The 23,701-nt window shown below is 42.7% G+C and overlaps 3 protein-coding genes across 7 annotated transcripts; 2 read left to right on the top strand and 1 right to left on the bottom strand.

Moving 5' to 3' along the window:
* Nucleotides 1–459: 459 nt before the first annotated feature.
* Nucleotides 460–4,094, bottom strand: LOC133125862 (peroxiredoxin-1). The gene is made up of 6 exons (XM_061237549.1): nt 4,009–4,094; nt 3,036–3,152; nt 1,833–1,986; nt 1,568–1,690; nt 1,203–1,333; nt 460–1,014 (listed from the first exon to the last, which is right to left on the bottom strand). The coding sequence occupies exons 2-6, from the start codon at nt 3,139–3,141 to the stop codon at nt 932–934; spliced, it is 597 nt and encodes a 198-aa protein (XP_061093533.1). The 5' UTR covers nt 3,142–3,152; nt 4,009–4,094; the 3' UTR covers nt 460–931.
* A 641-nt stretch (nt 4,095–4,735) lies between these two features.
* Nucleotides 4,736–14,672, top strand: akr1a1b (aldo-keto reductase family 1, member A1b (aldehyde reductase)). Of its 3 annotated transcripts, none has more exons than XM_061237547.1 (9): nt 4,736–4,885; nt 5,504–5,599; nt 6,965–7,084; nt 9,136–9,287; nt 10,709–10,904; nt 11,053–11,252; nt 12,432–12,504; nt 12,754–12,840; nt 14,541–14,672. In XM_061237547.1, exons 2-9 carry the CDS (start codon nt 5,519–5,521, stop codon nt 14,604–14,606), a joined length of 975 nt encoding a protein of 324 aa, XP_061093531.1. In that variant the 5' UTR covers nt 4,736–4,885; nt 5,504–5,518; the 3' UTR covers nt 14,607–14,672. The 3 variants fall into 3 exon arrangements, with proteins under 3 accessions (XP_061093531.1, XP_061093530.1, XP_061093532.1); XM_061237546.1 differs by lacking the exon at nt 4,736–4,885 and adding an exon at nt 4,899–5,052; XM_061237548.1 differs by lacking the exons at nt 4,736–4,885; nt 5,504–5,599; nt 6,965–7,084; nt 9,136–9,287 and adding an exon at nt 10,002–10,213.
* A 1,878-nt stretch (nt 14,673–16,550) lies between these two features.
* Nucleotides 16,551–23,690, top strand: nasp (nuclear autoantigenic sperm protein (histone-binding)). 3 transcript variants are annotated; one of them, XM_061240370.1, is made up of 15 exons: nt 16,551–16,708; nt 17,668–17,706; nt 18,156–18,266; nt 18,439–18,519; nt 18,663–18,772; nt 19,375–20,496; nt 21,198–21,253; nt 21,339–21,415; nt 21,551–21,624; nt 21,726–21,914; nt 22,094–22,266; nt 22,396–22,461; nt 22,589–22,660; nt 23,077–23,208; nt 23,496–23,690. In XM_061240370.1, exons 1-15 carry the CDS (start codon nt 16,671–16,673, stop codon nt 23,529–23,531), a joined length of 2,376 nt encoding a protein of 791 aa, XP_061096354.1. In that variant the 5' UTR covers nt 16,551–16,670; the 3' UTR covers nt 23,532–23,690. The 3 variants fall into 3 exon arrangements, with proteins under 3 accessions (XP_061096354.1, XP_061096357.1, XP_061096356.1); XM_061240373.1 differs by lacking the exon at nt 19,375–20,496; XM_061240372.1 differs by lacking the exon at nt 23,077–23,208.
* Nucleotides 23,691–23,701: the final 11 nt, after the last annotated feature.

The raw sequence follows: 23,701 nt of genomic DNA, 5'->3' as shown, positions 1-23,701 counted from the left end.
TGAGTAACATATGAACACTCGTCAGTGCAACATTCACCCAGCATCAATCAGGGAGAGCACAGACAGGCACTACCCTGACGGCCGAGATGCTAGTCAGGAAGCCGCTTCATGTGAGGGTTTACCTGACATACTTGCTGTGCCAGAAGGGGTCACTAGTATGCAATGAGGCACTGTGATCCTAGCCAACAGGTTGGGGGCCTGATAACTGCGCTCAAACCCAGGACCCTGGATGAGGCTAAAGCGAATTATGTTGTCACCATCCTGGGCTGCTGGAACGGCCCAGATTCGATACCAGAACAGAGGCTTAATAGAATAAGATTGAAACTAACTTAATTTGATGAAACAGTATTAGTGCAGACTCAAATGAAACAAGCATAGTATATTTCCCCCCTGCATATCAAATAAACAACAAAATAAGAAATGTAATGAATTGATAATAAAAACAAACAATAAATGAAATCTTTTTGTCCTTTCTTTTATTACAATAATGAAAAAGACAAATTTTTCTTCACCATGCAATACCGGATGGTGGGAAAAGCCAAATTACACAATTTTTTTGCAGTGACTTGGTCAGACTTGGTCTCCTAACACTGATACAATGCAGGTTTTGTGTGCAAAGTTTTATTGCATCATATGAAGCCACAACAGCAAGCAGAAGTGTGTAGAAATAACTAACGTTACATAACACTGGTATCTATACAGTACATAACTGAACCAGTCTCATGGATCTACTTCTCCAACATAGCTCTGAAAGATCAGTTTGCATCACCTTTTGGTCTCATGGTACTTGGGCTCACTGAACAGTAACTAATACGTATGAGAAAAAAAGGGAACCACAATACCACATCCTGTTTGCAAGCAACTGTGCCATCTCACCTACACATAGTACAATTGCTAAGGTCTAATGGTCCAACAGACTCTGGTCTGTCTATTATTGTTTGGAGAAGAACTCTTTGCTCTTCTGGACATCAGGCTTGATGGTGTCACTTCCAGGTTTCCAGCCAGCGGGGCACACTGTAAAGCAAGAAATGCTCAATATTGTTCTTTTACCTCAAATAGACCTACATATTACACCACTATTACAGACCATCTTTTAACTGTATTTTTCAAAGCATCTTGGTACATCAACCTTCCAGTGGGAAGCACTTGAAATGAAGATGACCAACATACTGTAAATGTTCAGAGATGCCTGTAGGTAGTACCTTCTCCATGCTTGTCTGTAAACTGAAAGGCCTGCACCAGGCGAAGCGTCTCGTCCACGGAGCGACCCACTGGCAGATCATTGATGGTAATCTGCCTCAGGATACCCTTATCATCAATGATAAACAGTCCCCTGACACCACAGAAAGCAAACTTAATATCCAAGCAACATGTTGGGTTGATTCAAGCAACATGTCTGGAAAGATTGACTCAGTAAAATGAAATGTGTATTAATTTAAATCATTCTGATGTCTGTGAAATCTTAGAAATAACAGATCATCAACTATTGCTCATTATTGAATTAAGGGACTGTTTTAGACTTATGTGATGAATGGCTGTCCCATACAAAGATCCACCCATCTTTCACCTGTAGGCAAGGCCTTCGTCTTCCTTCAGCACGCCATAGGCCTTGGAGATTGAGTGCTGTGCGTCAGCTACCAGTGGGATCTTCATGGGGCCCAAACCACCCTGCTTGCGGGGCTTGTTGATCCTGTCCAAAAAAGCACACAGACGATAATGCATACACACCTGCACATGCATATGTGGCTGACACTAAAACAATGCTAGATGGCTGTGGTCAGTTAAGAATATATGCCTAATAGTGTGCTGTACAGCCTTTTTTATCTGCATACCAGGCAAGATGGCAGAAGTGAGAGTCCACAGAAGCACCAATGACTTCACAGTCAATCTTCCTGAACTCTTCAGCAGCATCACTGAATGCAATGATCTCAGTGGGACACACAAAGGTGAAGTCCATTGGGTAGAAGAAAAATACCACATACTTTCCTGCAGACAGAGAAACAGCCACACATTTAAGGCTTTTCAAAGAGATTTATCAGAGTGAAATTAAGCATGTTCATTCAGTAACAGACTGATGTTTCAAATTGGCATCTTCCTCAGAGTAAACAGTTGAACTGGACAACATTGTGTCAACATAGCACATCCTGATGTCCTGTCCTGTACCTGATGTGAGCATAACAATGGCATTTGCACAGTGCCATTTTTTATATTACCATCAGGTCCAACTAAATGCTTTACAATGTAGACTGCATGAGTCTATATGCAATCTAAATGTATACATATAAAAACCATTGGGACAACTAAGACAATGGTGTAATAGATGGACTGACCTGTAACCCGTAAAGGTTATCTAACTTCATAAGGGCATGCAGAACCTAGCAAGGTTTATGCATTTGATAAAAGTAGCAAGCTATCCATAACTAACCACCATTGTAAGCACTGCCCCTCTCACATACAAACAAAAATGTATATCAACTTAAGTAAAACTAAGAACAAATTAACTGAATGTTTTGATTGTTGACTGGGTAAAATGATACCATTGTTGTTTGCACTGTACTGACAGTTTATCTGGAACCAAATAACAAATTAACTGGGAAAAAGCTCTAAAATTGGCATAAGCAGGAAATAAGTTTAATTTTGATATGATGGAAATCATTTTAATTTTGATGGAAAAAATTATTCAAAACACATATCTATCTTTAAAATGTCTAATGAATGTAAAAAAGATAATCAATTATTTTTTACATTGAAAAAGCTTTAACGTTTTTTATTTTAATACCGTGAATACAAAAAATTAATCGGTCCCAGATATGTACCACAACCTAATCTCTTCTCCAACTTCCCCAGTCCCATTAAAAGTGAAAACCTTGTTAATGCACTCTGCTTTACCTGATTAAATAAACGCTTCAATTTAGTATATGCAGTAATGTTCCCCAAAAGCAAATTCTCATGTTGCCTTCAACCATATGATAGGAGCAACAAGACTCCACCCTGTTGATACAACTGTGCATACTAATGTGTGTTGCAAGTCCTACCTTTGTAGTCGGAAATCTTGATTTCCTTGAATTGGCCGTCCGGCATTACGGCTGTTGATTTGAAGTCAGGGGCCAGTTTCCCAATGCGAGCTTCACCTGCAGCCATCTCTGAAGTGACTGAAGAAACAAAAGTAGCTGGTTGATAGAACAGCCCTCCACACCTAGCGTACTGATAACACCTAAACAGCTGATAACACATGTTAAAATAGCGGTCAAAGATTTGGTTTTAACCCAAAGCAAATGTATGGCTACGAAAAATATCTGTATATATGGTACATTGCCAAACCCTCAACAATTTACGTATACATATTTCAAAATACACCACAATATTGTTGATAAGCATGCTGTATTTTTGCGCTTCTTTTCTGTTCAATAAACGAAATCCTTCCTCCCAACTTCCTTTTGTACATTGATCCCAAAGGCATGTTCTAGGAACCGCATCCAATACCTATACAATTAACCAAACCAAGCCAATCTTTCAGAAACAAAAATGTTCAAGTAATTGTACTGTACTTTGTAATTGTTCTTACTTTCGAAAATTATCTTAACCAGACACAACGAAGCTGTGCAAGGTATCCAAAAAAATCGCCTAATTAATAAAACCACTTGTGTCCAAAACCGTAACAATGAATCACTTTAATATTAAAGGGGAAATAGAAATAGTGTACGTAGAATCACGCAGATTTTTTCCTTTAGGACCCTACAGAGATAGCCTATGCAGTGAAAATTTCCATCAAATCTGATTTAGATTATATAATAGTCAATAAATACATAATGGCAGGTAGCCCTTCATTCTAGCCTGAGTTTCATTGATAAATATTCAACTGACGTAGTAACGGCATACAACTATCCGCCTGGCTGAAAGGATCTCCAAACCAAAAAGGTTTAGCAAGCTAGCTATGTAAAATGCGTAGTCTAGTAGTTCCCTTTAAACTCGAAATGTAAACTATATTTACATTAAGTTGCAACTTACACGAAGACACAGTGTGACAACCTTATTGCCGTTCCGCCCTCTGCTGGGTGAAAGCTGTGTGGAAAGAACTAAGTATTGATCAAGACTTTATACCCGCGCACTTATCGCGATGACAGACTGCTTGAAATACCCCGCCTTAAAAGTCGACTAGTTCAACAAAACGTGGCTATCTGGCTGGCGACTAATTGTATGTGCTTTACCATCATGACTCGGCGTTTTCTTCGAAATATCAATAGGACATTTAAATGTCAAAGAATAAGGCAAAAAATAAGGCTACTCTAACCTACTCCACTGACGATGGTTGAATGTTGATGTTCATTGTGGCATTGTAACTTCATAATACAAAAGAAGTCAATAAAAATAGCGTAAATAAATTCATTCGTTCGTTAGGCTATAAACTTGGTCATCTTCAATCATTTTCTAACGGACCATTTAGAAAATTTTAATTTACCCCTTGAAAACCGCGACGGTTAGGGTATATCACGACACTAATCAAGGTTACACTCGACTTTTGTCGTAGCGTAGTTCACCCATGAAACCTGTTACTTTGATTTTCAGTGCGTTAACAATAGTGGGTTTTTTTTTTTATTATAGCCTGATTAAAGCAGTATAAGAGGCAATAGCTTATTTTTAAGTTATTGTTATTATATAATGCCTTAAAAATAATTTATGACAGAATGTACCACACATTTAGCCAAGTTCAACCTTTTTTCAAAAATTAAGAATATACTACAATACACGTTTTGCAGCTTTTATAATAACCCCGGAAACGGAAATACTGTGAGTCGGGTTGTGCCAAGCAAGCTCACTTAAATATTAGCTAAATTACAAACTATCGGGCGGGGGTATCGCTTTCACAAATCGGAGACTAACCAAAGTAAGTCCATGCATATTTGTGAAGGCATGTATTTTTGTATAGGTAATAATTTGCTACGTAGGTGCATAGAGAACACACAGTTCGCCTACGTGTTCTACACAAAGCAACATATACAGCCAGCTTTGATTCGCCGTTTTATTTCCAATTCTTTAAAATGTAGGAAACAGGTGAGTAAGCAGAACTACAGTATAGCCTCTCGGTCCAGCTTGTCTGCAGTCACCCGATAGGCTACTTGTTTGCTTGATAAGAAGATAGCTTACTGTAGGCTATATAATGTCTCTACATACTGACTGTCATGTTTATACATTTAGGTATAATGCCTGTGTTTGTTTATACATTTTAAAGACCGAACAGCATCACTTCCAATGAGTGGAGTTTTTAAATAACAGCCTTTATTTAACAAATGTATGCTTGTAATTCTGCCCCTCTGTGTTACATATTGAATACGTTTATAACCTGAAAATCTGGATTTGATCTAGGAGTGTCGACCTAAACATTCCACTCAATTAATTAATTTCGCTAAGAAGTATCTTATTTGAAAATCAGTATAAGATTTAGTCATGACTGTGGCTTTAATGTCGACATCTGAGCATGAGTTCTCTTTTTATTCCGTTAAAGATACCCCAGTCCAGTATGAATGACTTTGCGGTCCTCAGCACTGGTCGGAAGATGCCCCTCCTTGGATTGGGGACATGGAAGAGTGAGCCTGGGAAGGTGAGGGTTTGATGACCGATGCAATTCATAATAAGCATATTCACAGAAACCTTTGCCGACACATATTGTATGTTGTGGTGGAAAAGTGAAGTCTAACTTGACTTTTGTTTTGTTTCTTTGCAGTCCTATTGATATAGCTACATGTCATGTTGTAAAAGCAACCAATGAAAAATAAGAATTACATGGGTTGAAATCACATGAAATTGTACATCACAATAACTCTATTTTAAGCATCATATAGGTGGGAGTCCACCCCTAATAATAAAATGACTGTAACCTGTGGAAACCTTCAGTAGTTTCAGGACAGATTTCAAGGCAGAATTTCATTTTCATTTTTTGCCTTGATTCCATTGTACTGCGAGCAGTGTTATGATGTGTTGCCGTGACGAAGAGACAAAAGATTGCTATTCACAGCACTGACCCCCTTGCCTCTTTCAGTGGCACCCACGATTCTCCAGGCTTTTTAGTTCTATTACCATGGAGACCAGATGAAGGGCTAGATAAGTGGAGATTCAGGCAGAGGACGCTAATGAAAAGCTCAGATGTTGTCTACAAATCAAAAACAGCCTGTCCTTTGATATTTCTCCTTTGTTTTTCACTGCACTTGCCACATTAAGCACAGGTCTCTAAGCACATAACATAACCATCTGCACGTTTCTGTTCTCCCCTTAAAAATGTACACTGGTTTATCAACTGTACAGTACATTTTCTGACTGACTAGCCGACATTAGATTTGTGAAAGGTAATGAAAAAATATGAATGTGAGAAGTAATGCATGTTTATAATTGATCTTCAAGGACATGAAAAATTATTTTCTGTACAGTCAATTTTTGAAAACAATTGTAAAAGGAATTTGTTAAAGGAAGTAATGACCTTCCTTCTCTGTCCTCAATTTCCAGAGAAACAAATGACTTATTAGTCACATTGTAGTTATGGCACAACAGTTCTGATACATGGATTCTTTCATCTGGAGAAATACTAAAATCCTGGTTAATTGTTAAACTGTTCATTTTTAATCTGGCATGTTTACACAAGGTTTGAAGACCAACTGTAAACTGGTCTGCCCTTTCTTTTGACCAGCAGTCAAGACAAGGAAATATTCACCATTGCCTTGCATTGTTCTCACAAAAGTTACACAATATAGGGTTAGCCGATATGGGCCAACCGAGTCAACAAGGAGACAAAGTAGTTTTAAATGTTTCTGATGAGAGAGCTACTTTGTATTTTGTCCACAAGAAAGGTGTGAATGCAAAAAGGTCTTTCCTTATGAATGAACCGTGTATGACTCTTATACTGCGATGTTCTGAAATGTGTTGCGTGTGTTTCTCAAGCTTTGTAATGGTTGTGTATATTTTGGTATTGTAGGTGAAGCAGGCAGTGATCTTGGCTCTGCAGGCTGGTTACCGGCATATTGACTGTGCTTCCATTTATGGCAATGAGGCAGAGATAGGAGAGGCTCTGCAGGATACACTAGGGCCAGACAAGGTGAGCCAGCCTCTTTATTTCACAAAGTGTTTTAGCCATTTTTGCAGTGGCTCAATGACCTCAAATACAAGTGCTTACAGTGGGAGCAATAATTATTTGATCCCTTGCTGATTTTGTAGGTTTGCCCACTTACAAAGAATGGAACTGTGTAGAATTTTAATCATAGGTGCATTTTAACATTGAGAGACAGAATATCACAAAATAATCCACAATAACAACATCATATCAATTTTATAAATTTATTATTGTATTTTTGCATGAAATAAGTATTTGACCCCCTACCAATCAGCAATAATTCTGGCTCCCACAGACGAGTTAGTTTTCCATTAAGAAGCAGTCCTAATTTCAACTCATTACCCAAAACACCTGTGTCAACTCGTTACATTGTTATGTAGCTGTATAAAAGACACCTGTCCACACAATCAATCAGATTCCAACGTTTCCACCATGGCCAAGACAAAGGAGCTGTCCAAGGACATCAGGGACAAAATTGTAGACCTGCACAAGGCTGGGATGGGCTACAAGAAAATAAGCAAGCAGCTTGGTGAGAAGTTAACTGTTGGAGCAATTATTGGAAAATGGAAGAAATACAAAGTCACCGCCAATCTCCCTCGGTCTGGGGCTCCACGCAAGATCTCGCATCGTGGGATATCAAGATCATGAGAAAGGTCAGGGATCAGCCCAGTACTACACAGGAGGAGCTTGTTAATGACCTGAAGGCAGTTGGGACCACAGTCACGAAGAGAACCATCAGTAACACACTACACCGTGAAGGATTAAAATCCTGCTCCGCGCGCAAGGTTCCTCTGCTGAAGAAGGCACATGTACAGGCCCGTCTGAAGTTTGCCAAAGAACACCTGGATGGAGGAGGAGGTTTGGGAGAAGGTGATGTGGTCAGATGAGACCAAAATAGAGCTATTTGGCATCAACTCGACTCGCCGTGTTTGGAGGAAGACAACCCAAAGAACACCATCCCCACTGTGAAGCATTGAGGTGGAAACCTTAGGGGGTGTTTCTCAGCTAAGGGGACAGGACGACTTCACCGTATCGAGGGGAGGATGAATGGGGCCATGTACCAGAAAATTTTGGGCGACAACCTCCTTCCTTCAGTGGGTCGTGGATGGGTCTTCCAACATGACAATGACCCAAAACATACGGCCAAGGCAACAAAGGAGTGGCTCAAAAATAAGCATATTAAGGTCCTGGAGTGGCCTAGCCAGTCTCCAGACCTAAATCCCATCGAAAATCTGTGGAGGGAGCTGAAGCTTTGAGTTGCCAAGCGACAGCCTCGGAACCTTAAGGATTTGGAGAGGATCTGCAAAGAGGTGTGGACCAAAATCCCTCCCAAGATCTGTGCAAACCTGGTGAAAAACTACAACAAACGTCTGACCTCTGTGCTTGCCAACAAAGGTTTCTCCACCAAGTATTAAGTCCTATTGTTCTATGGATCAAATACTTATTTTGTGTGAAAATATGATATCAAATTTATAAAATTTACATGATGTTGTTGTTGTGGATTATTTTGTGATATTCTGTCTCTTAATGTTAAAATGTACCTATGATTAAAATTCTACACAGTTCCATTCTTTGTAAGTGGGCAAACCTACAAAATCAGCAAGGGATCAAATAATTATTGCTCCCACTATATATATGCTGCCCAGTTTTTTTGTAGCCGACTCAACCATGACAGTGGTTCTAATCCTGGTGTAGCCACAATAAGATCTGCACAGCCGTTGGGCCCTTGAGCAAGGCCCGTAACCCTACATTGCTCCAGGGGAGGACTGTCTCCTGCTTAGTCTAATCAATTGTACGTCGCTCTGGATAAGAACGTCTGCCAAATGCCAATAATGTAATGTACATTTTGTTATGGTCAAGCAAACATCTTTCATGTAAATACCTCTTTGATTTTATATATCAGACCTATTTTATATGAAATCTTGGGGGGGGGGGGGAATGCTAAGCAATCTAAAACATGACAGTACTGTGTGGCGTTGCTTGTAAAAGGGGTCCCATCCCAGCCAAAAATATTCACTGCATTTATGTCTCGTCAGGGTTTGAGGCGGGAGGATGTATTTGTCACCTCCAAGCTGTGGAACACACAGCATCACCCTGAGGATGTGGAGCCAGCCCTGCTGAAGACGCTGAAGGAGCTGAGGCTGGACTACCTCGACCTCTACCTCATCCACTGGCCCTACGCCTTCCAGTAAGCCCCTCCCTCTGGCCCCAGCCCGTGCTCTCAAGATGAAATGGCACTGGAGGCAGCCCTCCACTTAAAACAATCATTTCAACTCTGGAACGTGTACCACACGTTCAGAACACACTGTAAGCTCAAGTCTGTTTGTTTTTCATTGTTGGGAAGCACTGTGCTGCATTTAATGAAGTAAACTAAGCAATTTTATAAATTGGTGAGAGACTTTCAGGCAGAGAAGACTGATTCACGCAGCTTTTACCTGCATTTATTGAGGTTGGTGTTTGTGTGTCAAGTCCAGGCCTGCCTGGATGGGCCTCTGTGGTTGAAACAGCAGGCGGGTAAGTGCTACCTCACAGCAGGCAGTGACAGTGTGTCAGTGGGGCTGTGCGTGGAAGCCCAGAGGTACTGACAGGCTGTGAGCCCTTGGTTTCACACTGAGCCACCACAGGGAGAGCACAGATGCACAGATGTTTCTGGAAATGGACAGGCTAGGCCGCAGACTTTCTGTCCGAAACAGATGTCTTTCTCTGAACCACTTATCACTACGAAACCTATAGAGACTGTGTCCCCCGATTTCCTATGATGACTTCCTGCCTTTGATGCCATAGACCACCATATTGTCCTCTAGCCAATTGTACCCTATCTATTCCGATTGCCCATGTTAGCTGAGGACACACCACTATGGCCCTGTCCCCCCACAGCCCAGGAGATCTAGCGATCTGAAGAACTACACGCCTTCTACAAGCCGCATCATCTCAAAGCCCCAAGACCGTGACTCCGAGGCGAGTGCAATCAGGATGCTGTATGCGGCGATCCTACAGACCCTGCCGAGTCCTTCCCCCCCACCCTCGAAGCAAGCCAAACTTGGCTTTGGCAGAACCGTGACGCGAACCCTGGTCCTCGCTGTGCAACTGTATCGCACTGATGCCTGCATCAAGGTCCGATGATTAAACCGTGCGCCACCATTTAAATGCACGGCATTTAAATCTTATCTTTCTCACAGAATTTGTTAGGGTAAACGATAAATCCTCTGAGCATTCCAAGGCACACTTTGGAGCACCCCAAAGATCGGTTTCTGGTCCTCTTTTCTCTTAACATGCTCCCTCTCGGGAACATCATAAGCAGACGTGTTTAATACCATTGCTGTGCAGATGATTTCCTTTGAAATTAGATGGTTTCTCTGTTTCTGTTGTTAAAAACCTTGGTGTAACTATTGATTCAGTACTGTTTTCCAGGCCCATATTAATGCCTGGATTAGGGCTGATATTTCCCATTTTTCTTCCCTTCTGTTTACTATGTAAAGCGTCTTTACTGTGAAAAGCGCTATACAAATTTAATTACATTTAATTGAGCATGGGCAGAGGGAACCCATTCTCATCAACAACAAATCACCTCGGCCCACTAACAGCTCCTATGTGATCACCTCTCTGCAGACGTGGTGACATGTTGTTTCCCAAGAGAGAAGATGGCACAATGCTCTACGATGACATCGATTACAAGCTGACGTGGGCAGCCATGGAGAAGCTTGTGGGAAAAGGTCTGGTGCGGGCAATTGGCCTCTCCAACTTCAACAGCCGGCAAATTGATGATGTCCTCTCCATCGCCAGCATTAAGCCAAGTGTACTGCAGGTGCAGAGATGATAGTTATGTTATGTTGTTATGTTATGATATATGACTTAAGGTGAATTCATTTCCACCATAAACTCCAGAGTATGAGGATAGGGCCTGGGTACCAGCTCTGCGATGTGTGAGGGTGAGTGTGTGAACCCCAATGCAGGTGGAGGGTCATCCATACCTTGCTCAAGTAGAGCTACTGGCGCACTGCCGTGAACGAGGCCTGGTGATGACCGCCTACAGCCCACTGGGGTCCCCTGACCGGGCCTGGAAACACCCCGATGAGCCTGTGCTGCTGGATGAGCCGGCCATCACTGCCCTGGCACAGAAGTACAACCGGTCCCCCGCACAGATCATTCTCCGGTAATGAAGTCACCATGCAGACACTGACACCTCGGGACTGCTCCACAGAACATGCCACTGTCTCTGTGGGCACAGTGCAGATTGTGCATACTGTAGACTCTCTGGGTTGTGCATATTGTGCATACTGTCGACCCTGTGGGTTGTGCAGATTGTGCATACTGTCGAACCCTGTGGGTTGTGCAGATTGTGCATGCTGTCGACCCTGTGGGCACAGTGCAGATTGTGCATGCTGTCGACCCTGTGGGTTGTGCAGATTGTGCATGCTGTAGACCCTGTGGGTTGTGCAGATTGTGCATGCTGTAGACCCTGTGGGTTGTGCAGATTGTGCATGCTGTCGACCCTGTGGGCACAGTGCAGATTGTGCATGCTGTCGACCCTGTGGGTTGTGCAGATTGTGCATGCTGTCGACCCTGTGGGTTGTGCAGATTGTGCATGCTGTCGACCCTGTGGGTTGTGCAGATTGTGCATGCTGTCGACCATGCGGGTTGTGCAGATTGTGCATGCGGTCGACCCTGCGGGTTGTGCAGATTGTGCATGCTGTCGACCCTGTGGGTTGTGTAGATTGTGCAGGCTGTAGACCCTGCGGGTTGTGCAGATTGTGCATACTGTAGACCCTGTGGGTTGTGCAGATTGTGCATACTGTAGACCCTGTGGGTTGTGCAGATTATGCATGCTGTAGACCCTGTGGGTTGTGCAGATTGTGCATGCTGTAGACCCTGTGGGTTGTGCAGATTGTGCATGCTGTAGACCCTGTGGGTTGTGTAGATTGTGCATGCTGTAGACCCTGTGGGTTGTGTAGATTGTGCATGCTGTAGACCCTGTGGGTTGTGCAGATTGTGCATGCTGTAGACCCTGCGGGTTGTGCAGATTGTGCATGCTGTAGACCCTGTGGGTTGTGCAGATTGTGCATACTGTAGACCCTGTGGGTTGTGCAGATTATGCATGCTGTAGACCCTGTGGGTTGTGCAGATTGTGCATGCTGTAGACCCTGTGGGTTGTGCAGATTGTGCATGCTGTAGACCCTGTGGGTTGTGCAGATTGTGCATGCTGTAGACCCTGTGGGTTGTGCAGATTGTGCATGCTGTAGACCCTGTGGGTTGTGCAGATTGTGCATGCTGTCGACACTGTGGGTTGTGCAGATTGTGCATGCTGTAGACCCTGTGGGTTGTCTCTTGCCAGGTGGCAGACTCAGCGAGGTGTGGTGACAATTCCCAAAAGCGTAACAGAGTCACGCATCAAAGAGAACATCCAGGTAAGGATCTCTGTTCTTTCTCTTGCTGGAAAATCATTTAAAATCTGCATCAGTGAATCTTTTGTCTATTACAATCACATACATGTGTGCGTGCGTGGGTGTGTGCAATGGCACACCTGCATTACTGATGGCATTGATTTTATTTTATGAATGGTCTTGTTAATTCTGGTATTGATATGGCATAATGCATAAATCTCTCAGTGTATTTTCTCAGTAAGATTCTCTTTCCATTATAATGTGTCTGTCTAGGTGTTTGATTTCACTCTTGACGCAGAGGAAGTGAAGAGTGTAACAGCACTTAACAGAGGCTGGCGTTACATTGTGCCTACCATCACAGTGAGTAACCTTTGAGCTAAAGCTACAGGACAGCATTCAATACAAGACAGTTCAGTATCATTCATTCAGTCATATTTAACTTGCACAAAGTGTTGGATTGTCTAATAATTATTAATCTGTCCTAAACTTGAAATATCATCATCATGATCAATGTTTTTACTATCAGTATCTTATTTTTCTTCAACAGGTTGATTCATATCAACACAGTTTGTCTACCAAAACAGCATTTTCAGTAAATATGTCGCCATCTAGCGGCTGTCTTGTGTAATGGATAAATCATTTTTTGTGGTGTTCTGATGGTACCCAACTTTAAGTTTTGGACATTTTTGATAGGTTTCCAATGTAAAAAAAATGTGGTGTCTTCCAAAGTTTTTAATACTTCCTGCCCTTAAAATGGAAGGTGTTGTGATTTGGGTGTTTGTGCTCTAAAGCAAGACACTCCAGCCGTGTCCTAGATTTAATACATTTATCCATACAAAACTCAGTTTAGTCAAGGACTAAGCTTATTCTGTGTTTGAGAAACTGGCTCTTTATGTTACAAGTAACTCCAAAGCAGCTTGTGCAGCAAGCTTGTTGCATGCACCATTAGCTGCAATTCAGAATAACTCTAAACATAATTTCTTAAAGAATAATAATGTAATATATACAGTACATGTACAACCTCTAGAGGCATCTCTGTGAAAGCGACTTCAAATTCAGTTTTACATTTAAGTACATTTTTACTGTAAACAGTAAAACCCTGATTGCCCTTTACCTGCTATTGTGAACCCAGCAGGTTGTCAGAAACTTGAAACTTGTCAGGGACTGACTAATTGAAATTGTACAGTAAAACTGAAACAGGATATAAACTCCAGACAGTGAACTATCCCTTAAGGTGTTTTTCCGTGCTACCTGAAGATGTTAATAAGGTTCAAATTCAAGTCATATTTTTTCAAATAGATTTGTTTCAATAACAACATTGTTGTAGGGGAGAGTTCATTATCCCTTAAGTAGTTTTTCCGTGATACCTGAAGATGTTAATGAGGTTCAAATTCAAGTCATATTTTTTCAAATAGATTTGTTTCAATAACAACATTGTTGTAGGGGAGAGTGGGGTAAGTTGTCACATGGGTAACGTGTTCTGATGGCATGTGGACAAAATGAGTGAGTTGATGACAGATGACAAATTTTATGTAATAAAACTTTTAGGTATAAATGTTTTTGTACCCAGTAAAGGAAAGATACTTTTGATACTTTACCTGCAGTCCAAATTTCAGAATGGTGTAGAAATATGATCTTGTTTTGATGTAAGAGTTATTTTCAATTATTGCAGCGTTTACAAGACATTGGTGTAATTCACACACATTTAAAGTGATGAAAAGCTCAGTCACATGGCTAATTTGCATATCTCTCACTACCCTTCACCAGGTGTGAAGTGTCTGCAGCCAAGCTTAAAAATGTGTTGGGGAAAGCCATGGTTTTTTCTTTTTTCCTGCCCATTACAGATGATACATGAGTCATCTCTTTGAATAAGCTTTCACTCCTTTACCTCTGAAAGCCTAGGCAATGCTAGAAATATAGATTCAATGATAATTGCATTTTACCAGTGTGACTTCCAACAGTGGGCAAGTGACACATATGAGCCTACTGACAGGGTACATGTTGAACTTAGGGTTTGCTGTACTGAACCTCACCAGCTTGTGTGATGCTTTGCCTTGCAGGTCAATGGGAAGCCTGTTCCCAGGGATGGTGGACATCCTCACTACCCCTTCAGTGACCCCTACTGACCACTCTGTTACCTGCCTATATTGTGCCTTGTTCCCTTAACAAAATAAAGTTTTTTCTCAATTTAAGTTTTGTCTCATTCTATATTCCATTAATTCAGTTATAAAAATGTGCTCCCTTAGATGATGGTCCTGATGGTTATGTATATGATGGTACTATATACTTTCTTAAAACATGTAGCTTGTGTGAACTGAACAATGCCTTGCCAAGTGCATTTATATGCTGTTTTCCTGAATCACAACTACATAGAGTGAGCAACATAATTAATTGGACAGTGACACGTTTGTTATTTTGCTTCTGTACTCTAGCACTTTGAGTTTGAAAGAATACAATGACAATGCGGTTGAAGTGCAGAGAGTGATCTATAATTTGATATCGGATTAACTGTTCGGAAATTACTGTCCCTTATCAAAAAAATATTGGACATGAACATTTTTATATTTGGTTGAATATCCTTTGCATGCAATGACTGCTTGAAGTCTGCGAAGCATAGACATCACCAGACTCTGGGTATCTTCTCTGGTGATGCTCTGCCAGTCCTGTCGCTACTGCAGCCATCTTCAGTTCCTGCTTTTTTCGGGGACTTTTTGCCTTCAGTCTCCTCTTCAGCATGTAAAATGCATGTTCAATTTGATTCTGTAGAATCTCTCCCCACCTTCAAGCGCAAACTGAAGACACCTCTTCAAGCGGCACCTCTCCCCATCCCTCCCTACCTCCCTGTGAACCTTAATTGTTGTCTTTGTGATTTACTTTGTTGTGTTTCGGTATTTTTAGTTGGCTAGGTAAGTAGTATTTGGATAGTTAAGTTTGGTCACTTTTGCTTTGTTGTTTGTTTATTTGTTGTTTAAAAAAAATAAAAAAATAGGCCCTGGTCCTTATCTTTGTTGTACGGGCAGCAATTGAAATGGTACTTCCCTCTAGGGTCTTTCAGCGCACTTATCCCTGGTTATGGGTATGCACTTTGTTGTACGTCGCTCTGGATAAGAGCGTCTGCCAAATGCCAATAATGTAATGTAATGTAATGTAATGATTCAGATCCGGTGATGGACTCGACCAGTCAAAGATTTTTCTACTCTTTGGCTGTCAAAAACCCCTTTGCTGCTGTTTCGCATCATTGTTTTGTTGCATCATGAGTAATGTCCAATAAGTTTGGAGGCATATCTGAGCAGATACAATATTTCTGTAGACTTCAGAATGACTTGTTCTACTTCTGTCTGCAGTCACATTATCGATGAAGACAAGTGAGCCCGTTCCACTGGCAGCCATACATACCCAAGCCACAACACTCCATCCCTATCTTTACTAGACATCAACAGCTCTCTTCTGTATTCACTAAGGGCACACACATGTGAAGTCAATTCAACAAATACTTGCAGTACCTTAAAATGGGGGGGACGATGTATAAAAGGTGCTGTCATTTCTAAATGGTTCATCTGATATGGATGAAAATACCCTCTAAAGCTTTCAGTCTGCACTTCAACCTCATTGTATCCTTCTTTTTTTTAAGTGTCATTGTCCAATGAATTATGGTGCTCACGGTATATATCACTTTATCAATTATTGTAATCTTGAAGCCGTTATTCGTTTTAAAATCTATTACACCCCTTATTTCTTTCCAGCCCTCCATACCTTCAGGGGCAGGCGATATTAGCATTAGCACGCTCAACCTCAATGGAACATTACCTCTTAAAAACAGTATTAATGAAGTTGCAAAGGGGAAAATTAAGTTACAAAGGAATACGAATATCAGTGTGCGAAGTAACATTACCCATTGCCATAACTGCGTCATTATTCACTGATTTGTTTTTATCTATTTAGATATTTTCCGATATCTGAATTAAATATCCGAAAGGCTAGCCCTTTAAATCGTTCTCCCGCGTTTTTCCTTTTTGAGCAACAAGGTGAAAGTTCAACGGAAGTGATGGTTGCAATCTGTATTTAAAGGCGCCAACAAAAAAGGAGCGAACTGGGGAAGAAACCTGCCATCTTCTTGTGGAGCTGTTCGCTGTATTGTACATATAATTAATAAAAGGGTACTTTCCCGAGACGTTTCGAGTTCTGTTAATATGCCCGAGGATACTCCAGCTCCTTCAACCACAGGAAGGTGAGGAAACATTTGTAGTTTCACTGGGTTCAATTCTGATAGTTTTGAATATAATTTATCTAGCCTAGCTAGCTAACAAAGCAACAATGTAGCCAGCTCTGCTTAGTTTCTCTTTGGAGCCTGTTCTGCGTTGCTATGGCCTCTGTCCTACTATGTGAAATGCTGTCTGATGAGAACGGATCGAGCTAGCTATATTCGTAAGTTCCTGTTGACTCGCAACTAGCTACCTGCACTGTACTTTTTTCGACACTGGTAACATGCATTTAATCCTTGTAAAGTTACCGAGTGTGTTCGGATGTGCTCTTATAGTTTAATTTTAATTTATACATTTAGTTTTAGCAAATGTCAGTCATTTCGCGCAGCGCATTGGCTAGCTGTATATTGCTTGCTAGCTTGCTACATCCAATCGCGCGTTGCTGTTGTTAAGTTGAGGCTAACGTTAGCCAGCCATCAGTTTGGTGGTAACGAAATTCGTGCCAGGCAAGTAGTCGCATTCATACGAAGCGAAAGTTCGTTCGCTAGCCAATATTAGATGTTTGGCAATGTTTGTGACGATTGGCAAACTAGCAATTCATCGCTCGCTAATGAACGCTAGCTAACGTTAGCTTTTTACGGCAATCTAGCGAGTCTAATATTAAATAACCGCAGTTGAATAGAACTTTGCTTACTTAACGTTGCAGAACGACTGGTGTCAAACAATCGTGACCTGTGAAGTTTTTTTTTTTTTTTTTTTGCCAGCTACGAAAGAAGCAAACGTGTCTAGTGACTAAACGAGATGCGTGTATTTGATAAATGCAACTTAAGTTAACGTTACACTTGTATTGCCAACGTTCGCTTGAGCTGCTTTGCTAACTAATTACTTATCAACGTGTAGTAATTATTGGCGAATGCTATAGCTCATTGTGTTCTTTTCTAGATCACTCATTAAGCGATAAAAATTGTCATGCATTTACTTTTAGCATGGAGGAAAAGCCCTGCTCGTCAAGCGCCGCTGACAGGTGAGAAACCTTTTGCGAATTTTCTGCCCAGTGAATCAGTGCAGTCGCGTTTATTTCGTTCAGGCAGCCTGTGTCAAACTGGCTGTTTTTTGGCGGGATTATGTCGTTCGCCTTAACTGGAATATGGCAACTTCCTGTTGGACAGAAACAATAGTCCACGTGGGTAATCCTGAATTCGATTTTGACATGTCAGCGAGGCAACGTGGTTGTATTGCTGTATTTATCTCAAATCCCCCTCCACGACGCTGACTTTATACTGACGTTATGGAAACGTTGTCCCGGATGCACTTTGGAATTGAATAGGAATGCAATTTGCAAGTCTAACCCTTAAATTTGAACATTCAAGTATTTTGTGTGGACTTCATTCACACCAATGACTGTTGTTCTTCTGGTTTAATTATGTTGACATGTATGCATGTCAAGTTACTTTTGTACTAATTTCTGTGCAGCTCTGATGTCATGGATGAGGCCAAAAAGCTGATTGGCACTGGAAACCGGCATCTGGTTATGGGGGATGTGGTGTCTGCAGTTAATGTGTTCCAGGAGGCCTGTGGCATGCTGTACGTATGTTTTTCGGGGGCAACTGTATCAAACATGCAATGCATCATTTTATTCTTTAACATGAGGATTGGTTCAATTAATTGCCTTTTAACTGGACTAATGTAGGCCTGTACTAGAATTTTCCTGCTGTGTTCATCACAATTACATCTTAATTTCCTGGACTCTTTACAGAGCAGAGAAATATGGAGACACGGCAGATGAATGTGGAGAAGCATTCTTTTTGTGTGGAAAGTCTCTTCTGGAACTAGCAAGGTAAGTCTGCCTTTTACTAAAGGATGGTCTTTGCTGATGTGTTTGGGTGGTCCTAAAAATCAAAAGACCCCATCACTGGCATGTGATGTTTCTTGTGTAGCACACTTGGTAAGGCCAGACTAATATTTGGGATCTTGCAACAGGATGGAGAATACTGTCCTTGGCAATGCTCTGGAAGGAGTTCCTGAGGAGTCTTCTGAGGAAGGGGAGAAGCTAGACAACTCCAAAATAGAGAGTGCAGATAACTTAGATGGTGAGTATCAGAAGCAATGGGCCCTGTGGGCTGGTCTTTGGCACAAGTTACTTTTTGCTAGCTTCCTGTCACCACCTGCCCTGTCTGCGTGGAGGAGTTGTGGATATGACTGCCTGTGTTTGGGGCTTTTCGTGTTTTGTTGGTGATTGTACTGCTTAAGTGGCAAGGCCCAAGCTGTTAAACTTGCATCCTGGTGGCTTGAAGGATCTGTAGGGTTTTGGTTTCTGTTGTCAGCAGAAAATTAAGGCCTTGGAAACTACTTTAGTTGTCGTCTCCCCCCCCCCCCCCCCCCCCCCCCCCCCCAACGACTCTAAAGGTTCTATATTAACAGTTTCCCAAATGATGTAGTCATTGCATATCAAGTCTGCCCAGGAACCTCCAGTAAAACAGATGTCAATTGCTGGTGTCGTGAACTGCAAAAGAAGCTGGCTCTCCAGCATTAGATTCTACTGCCAATTACCTAGACAGGCGCTTGTATCTTTTTGATACTGGACACAGCTGGTTTGTGGTTTCATGACTCCTTGATGTTTGGTTAGAAATTCAGAATGAGCTGCAAGTACTTTAATCTATGGTTTTATGCTGCCCATTTCATGGGCGTGCAGAAAAAACTAGGGATGAGCTTCGCGTGCAAGTTTACAGTGCCATGGCAGAGAAGGAAAAAAGCGAAGCTGATGGTGCCGAGGATAAGATGGAGACTGAGGAACAGGGTGGTGTTGCCCAGTCCCCTGCCAAAGATGGAAAGGGGGAAGTTACTGAGTCTACTGTGAATGGAATGGATGTGGCTGGTGCTACTGCTGTACAATCTCCCAAGAAGGAAAAGGATGGTGTTCCCCTGGCTTCGTCACTCAATAAGAATAAGCTGCCGGAATGCTGCCCTAAATCTCCCAGCAAAAATGAAGGGAATGTTCCTGAAGCTCCATCTTCCAATAAGGATGAGGGTGGAATTCCTGAAGCTCTCTCTCCCAGCAAAAAGGAGGGTGGAGTTCCTGAAGCTCCTTCCAATAAGGATGAGGGTGGAGTTCCTGTGGTTCCCTCTCCCAGCAAAAATGAGGGCGGTGTTTCTGAAGCTCCTTCCAATAAGGATGAGGGCCCTGTTCCTGTGGCTCCATCTCCCAGCAAAAATGAGGGTGGTGTTTCTGAAGCTCCTTCCAAAAAGGATGAGGGCCCTGTTCCTGTGGCTCCATCTCCCAGCAAAAATGAGGGTGGTGTTTCTGAAGCTCCTTCCAAGAAGGATGAGGGCGGTGTTTCTGAAGCTCCTTCCAAGAAGGATGAGGGCGGTGTTTCTGAAGCTCCTTCCAAGAAGGATGAGGGCGGTGTTTCTGAAGCTCCTTCCAAGAAGGATGAGGGCGGTGTTTCTGAAGCTCCTTCCAAGAAGGATGAGGGAGGTGTTTCTGAAGCTCCTTCCAAGAAGGATGAGGGCGGTGTTTCTGAAGCTCCTTCCCAGAAGGATGAGGGTGGTGTTTCTGAAGCTCCTTCCAAGAAGGATGAGGGCGGTGTTTCTGAAGCTCCTTCCAAGAAGGATGAGGGCGGTGTTCCTGTGGCTCCATCTCCAACAAAGGATGACAGTGGTATTCCCTTGGTGCCGTCTCCCAAGAAGGGTGAGATTGGTGTTGCTGTTGTGCCATCTCCCAAGGATGAGGTGAAAGGAGCTGAAGGTCAGAGTGCAGAGAAGGTGGCAGAGGTGGAAGAACCTTGTGACGATGAAAAGATGGATGAGGGTGGAGGTAAACTGGTGTAGAGGGCACTTTGGGTGAACAAGGGGCACCTGGGAGAGGAAATGGCTTTTGGGTTTAAGGTGTACACTGAATGGCTACAATTGTTTATTTTTAAGGGAATGGTTTTTATCATATAAAAATTAAGTGAACTCCATAAAGGGCTACCTGAACTGTTCAACTGGCCAATCTTGAGTGTGCTCATCTACAGGCAGCACTGCTCAAACCTTTACATGGCTGTAGAACCTTTGATTAAAACCCTTCAGGATTAGGAATTATTTGGAAAGCCCCCCCCCCCCCCCCATGTTTGCCTTAAAGATGCTGGATGAGATTGTCTGGCTGTTGGCAAAAAACAATGCTATGCAACTTTTTTTAAATTTTATTATCTTTAATTTTTTCCCCCTCACCATTCACAGTTGATGACAGAATGCAGCAAAGCACACAAACTGAACACCAGCATATTTCTAATGTTTCCTCAAACTATCTAAAATCATTCACTTGAGAGCAAGTTGCTCTTGTATGAAAAGTGTATTCTCTTTTTGGTATATAGCATTCTGTTGCCTGGTCAGTCTAATTGGTTCATTTCGTTCTGATTTAACAACCAATGACCAAGCGCTGCATGGTCTAAAGTAGTCTTGTGGTTGGCTGTTCCTTGAGCACCTAAACTGTATGGCAGCTTGAAGGATTTTTATGCATTTGGTTTGGATTCTTAGAGGATGACGACGACGACGATGATGATGAAGATGGAGAGGGCACTGCTGACGATAAGGTGTGTGTTGTGTGTTGTGTGTGACCCCCCCCCTTTGGGGAGAGGATATTGCATGTGACACTTTGTACCCGGCCTGTGCTTGCAGGAGAGTGAGGAAGAGGAGGTGGGGAACCTGCAGTTGGCCTGGGAGATGTTGGAAGTGGCTAAAGTCATCTACAAAAGGTAGTGCATTTCTGCTTGGTGCATTGCCACTGTGCCTAATATGCTATGCCTGGAGCATGTACTTCAGTGAACTCTTCAAACATTTGATTGTGTTGAACGATGAAGCTGAACATGAATTTGATTATTCTTGCAAAGGAAAGAGGACAAGGAGGACCAGTTAATGGCAGCACAAGCACACCTCAAGCTTGGGGAAGTTGGTGCTGAATCAGGTTTGTTCAAAGTAAAGGTTTTTGGCCCTTAATTGCTGTGGTAATTCTGTAGCATAGTGTTAAGTTGGAATTGACTCTTTCCTCCTCCCACCCCCAATTAGGCAATTACATTCAGGCCTTGGAGGACTTCCAGGAATGCCTGAACTTGCAGCTGAAGCACCTGCCCCCCCACAGTCGCTTGTTGGCTGAGACACACTACCAGCTGGGCGTGACCTTCAGCTATACCACTCAGTACGCCCAGGCCATCCAGCACTTTAACAGCTCCATCCAGGTCATCGAGAGCCGACTAGGTAAGGGCTGCGTGCCTCTCAGCGCAACATTGTGTTCCTGTGCAGTGTCATTGGTGTGGATCTGATCTGGTGACCTATGCTTCGGAAGGCCTTTATGCCAGTATGAACAGGCTGCTCTGGGGAAAGATTCCAGTTTGGTTGTGAAATTGCTTATATTTGTGCCTTCCTTGGGCCTACAGCAATGCTCCAGGAGGCCATTGACAAGGCAGAGGACACAGACGGAGCTACAGAAGAGAAACGGGAGACTGAGGAGCTGAAGCAGCTGCTGCCTGACATTAGAGAGAAGGTGGAGGACGCCCGGGAGAGCCAGAAGACTGCCGGAGCAGCCTCGGTGGCCATACAGCAGACCCTGGTGAGTAGAGTGGGTCTCATGAAAATATTATTTACATAGGTCATATGTAATCATTGGGATAAGTTTTAATTTCTAATTTTCCCCTTGATGTTTGCCTATTTTTGATATGATGTAATTGCTCTCTTGCAGTCTGGGGCCTCCACTTCTGCTTTTTCAGGTGAAAACGGTGGAACCTCATCATCTACTCTAAGCCAGGTAGTGTAACCTTCGATGCCACCGTCTTCACTTGAATGATTGCGTGAACACTAATGTAGAACTGGAGGCCTGCTTATTAGCTCTGCAAGGTGATCATTGTGCTGAGCTTGAGACCATTGTCTTTCAGATCTCTGTGGCACCTACTGATGGAGCTGCCTCCAAATCTGCATCGGACATCTCTCACTTGGTCAGGAAGAAGGTCAGTGTACCACTTCTCTGTAGGATGGTTGGGAAATCTGCATGCTTTATATAATTTTTTTTTTTTTTTAGTTTGGGTCTAGGCTGGCAAGTGGGTGCTTGGCTGCTGCCTTGTTGCTGTGCTAAATGCCTTGCTGCATGCATTGTGAAGTGTACCAACTTTCCTAGCTTTTTATTTTTTGGAAATCCGTTTCATTTAAGGCTTCATTGTTTGCGAGTGATTGATAGGTTGGTCAGTTTGAGGAAGTGTGGTGTTGCGGTGTCTTGAGGAGGAGCTGTGTTGCTGAATGAGGCTTATGTCATGTGCTGTGGTTTTTCTGTAGCTTCAGTGTGGTGTCCAGTGGCTGTGCGCTTGTGTAGAGTAGATGGAGTGTGGTGAAGCTTTAACCAGTCTATCCTGCTTTGTGTTCCGCACAGAGGAAACCAGAGGAGGAGGGCCCAGTAAAGGACAGTGGTGCTAAAAAAGCCAAACAGGAGGCCACAGTTAATGGCAACGGAGACTCCGCCAGCAACGGCAATGGAGTCCAGGAGAAAATGGAGCAGGATGAGGCGAGTGATAGGCTTGACACTTGGTAGCTTGCGGCATTGTTTGGCATTTTGGGAGCTGGTGTCCCCAGACAAGTTTGGAAGGATCTAGTCTGCTGGTCACTTGAACTGCTTAAACTAGAAATGGTGGGACCCCCCCCCCCCTTATCAGGATTGGGCTCTGGAGTGGAGTAGTGGTTGGTTGGTTCATGCAATGGCTGTTTTTATAGGCGCCAGTGCTCTTCCACACATTTACGATTCACTGCTGTAGTACTGGACTGTTTGGTCTAAACCCTTTTGTCCTCCCTCAGCCAGTGAAGCCGTCCACCACAGTGGAGACCTCGTGATGTCCTTCCTGAAGATGGCAGATCAACCAGTACAGCATGCTCCCTTTCCCTCCCATCTGTAAGCTTTGTGTTGTAAATAAGGCATTTCCATGTTAAATGTTTGTTCCCCTTTTTGTAAAATTGTAGTACGTTTCAATAAAGAATATTTGCAAAAGTGAACGTCTCACTCG

This window comes from Conger conger, chromosome 4 (genome assembly GCF_963514075.1).
Source record: "Conger conger chromosome 4, fConCon1.1, whole genome shotgun sequence".
In the NCBI taxonomy this organism is placed as follows: domain Eukaryota; kingdom Metazoa; phylum Chordata; class Actinopteri; order Anguilliformes; family Congridae; genus Conger; species Conger conger.
The sequence above is the reverse complement of the archived record's forward strand: the minus strand, read 5'-3'. Positions and strand labels throughout refer to the sequence as shown.

Excerpts from the sequence above, each read along its gene's own strand:
- nasp (XM_061240370.1), top strand. The coding sequence starts at position 16,671 with ATGCCCGAGGATACTCCAGCTCCTTCAACCACAGGAAG. Across the intron at positions 21,625-21,725 it reads GGAAGTTGGTGCTGAATCAG|GCAATTACATTCAGGCCTTG; the intron begins GTTTGTTCAAAG and ends ACCCCCAATTAG. Across the intron at positions 23,209-23,495 it reads AGAAAATGGAGCAGGATGAG|CCAGTGAAGCCGTCCACCAC; the intron begins GCGAGTGATAGG and ends GTCCTCCCTCAG.
- LOC133125862 (XM_061237549.1), bottom strand. The coding sequence starts at position 3,141 with ATGGCTGCAGGTGAAGCTCGCATTGGGAAACTGGCCCCTGACTTCAAA. Across the intron at positions 1,334-1,567 it reads GACGAAGGCCTTGCCTACAG|GGGACTGTTTATCATTGATG; the intron begins GTGAAAGATGGG and ends CTGTGGTGTCAG. Across the intron at positions 1,015-1,202 it reads TACAGACAAGCATGGAGAAG|TGTGCCCCGCTGGCTGGAAA; the intron begins GTACTACCTACA and ends CTTGCTTTACAG.
- akr1a1b (XM_061237546.1), top strand. The coding sequence starts at position 4,912 with ATGTATTTTTGTATAGGTAATAATTTGCTACGTAGGTGCATAGAGAAC. Across the intron at positions 7,085-9,135 it reads ATACACTAGGGCCAGACAAG|GGTTTGAGGCGGGAGGATGT; the intron begins GTGAGCCAGCCT and ends ATGTCTCGTCAG. Across the intron at positions 9,288-10,708 it reads CACTGGCCCTACGCCTTCCA|ACGTGGTGACATGTTGTTTC; the intron begins GTAAGCCCCTCC and ends ACCTCTCTGCAG.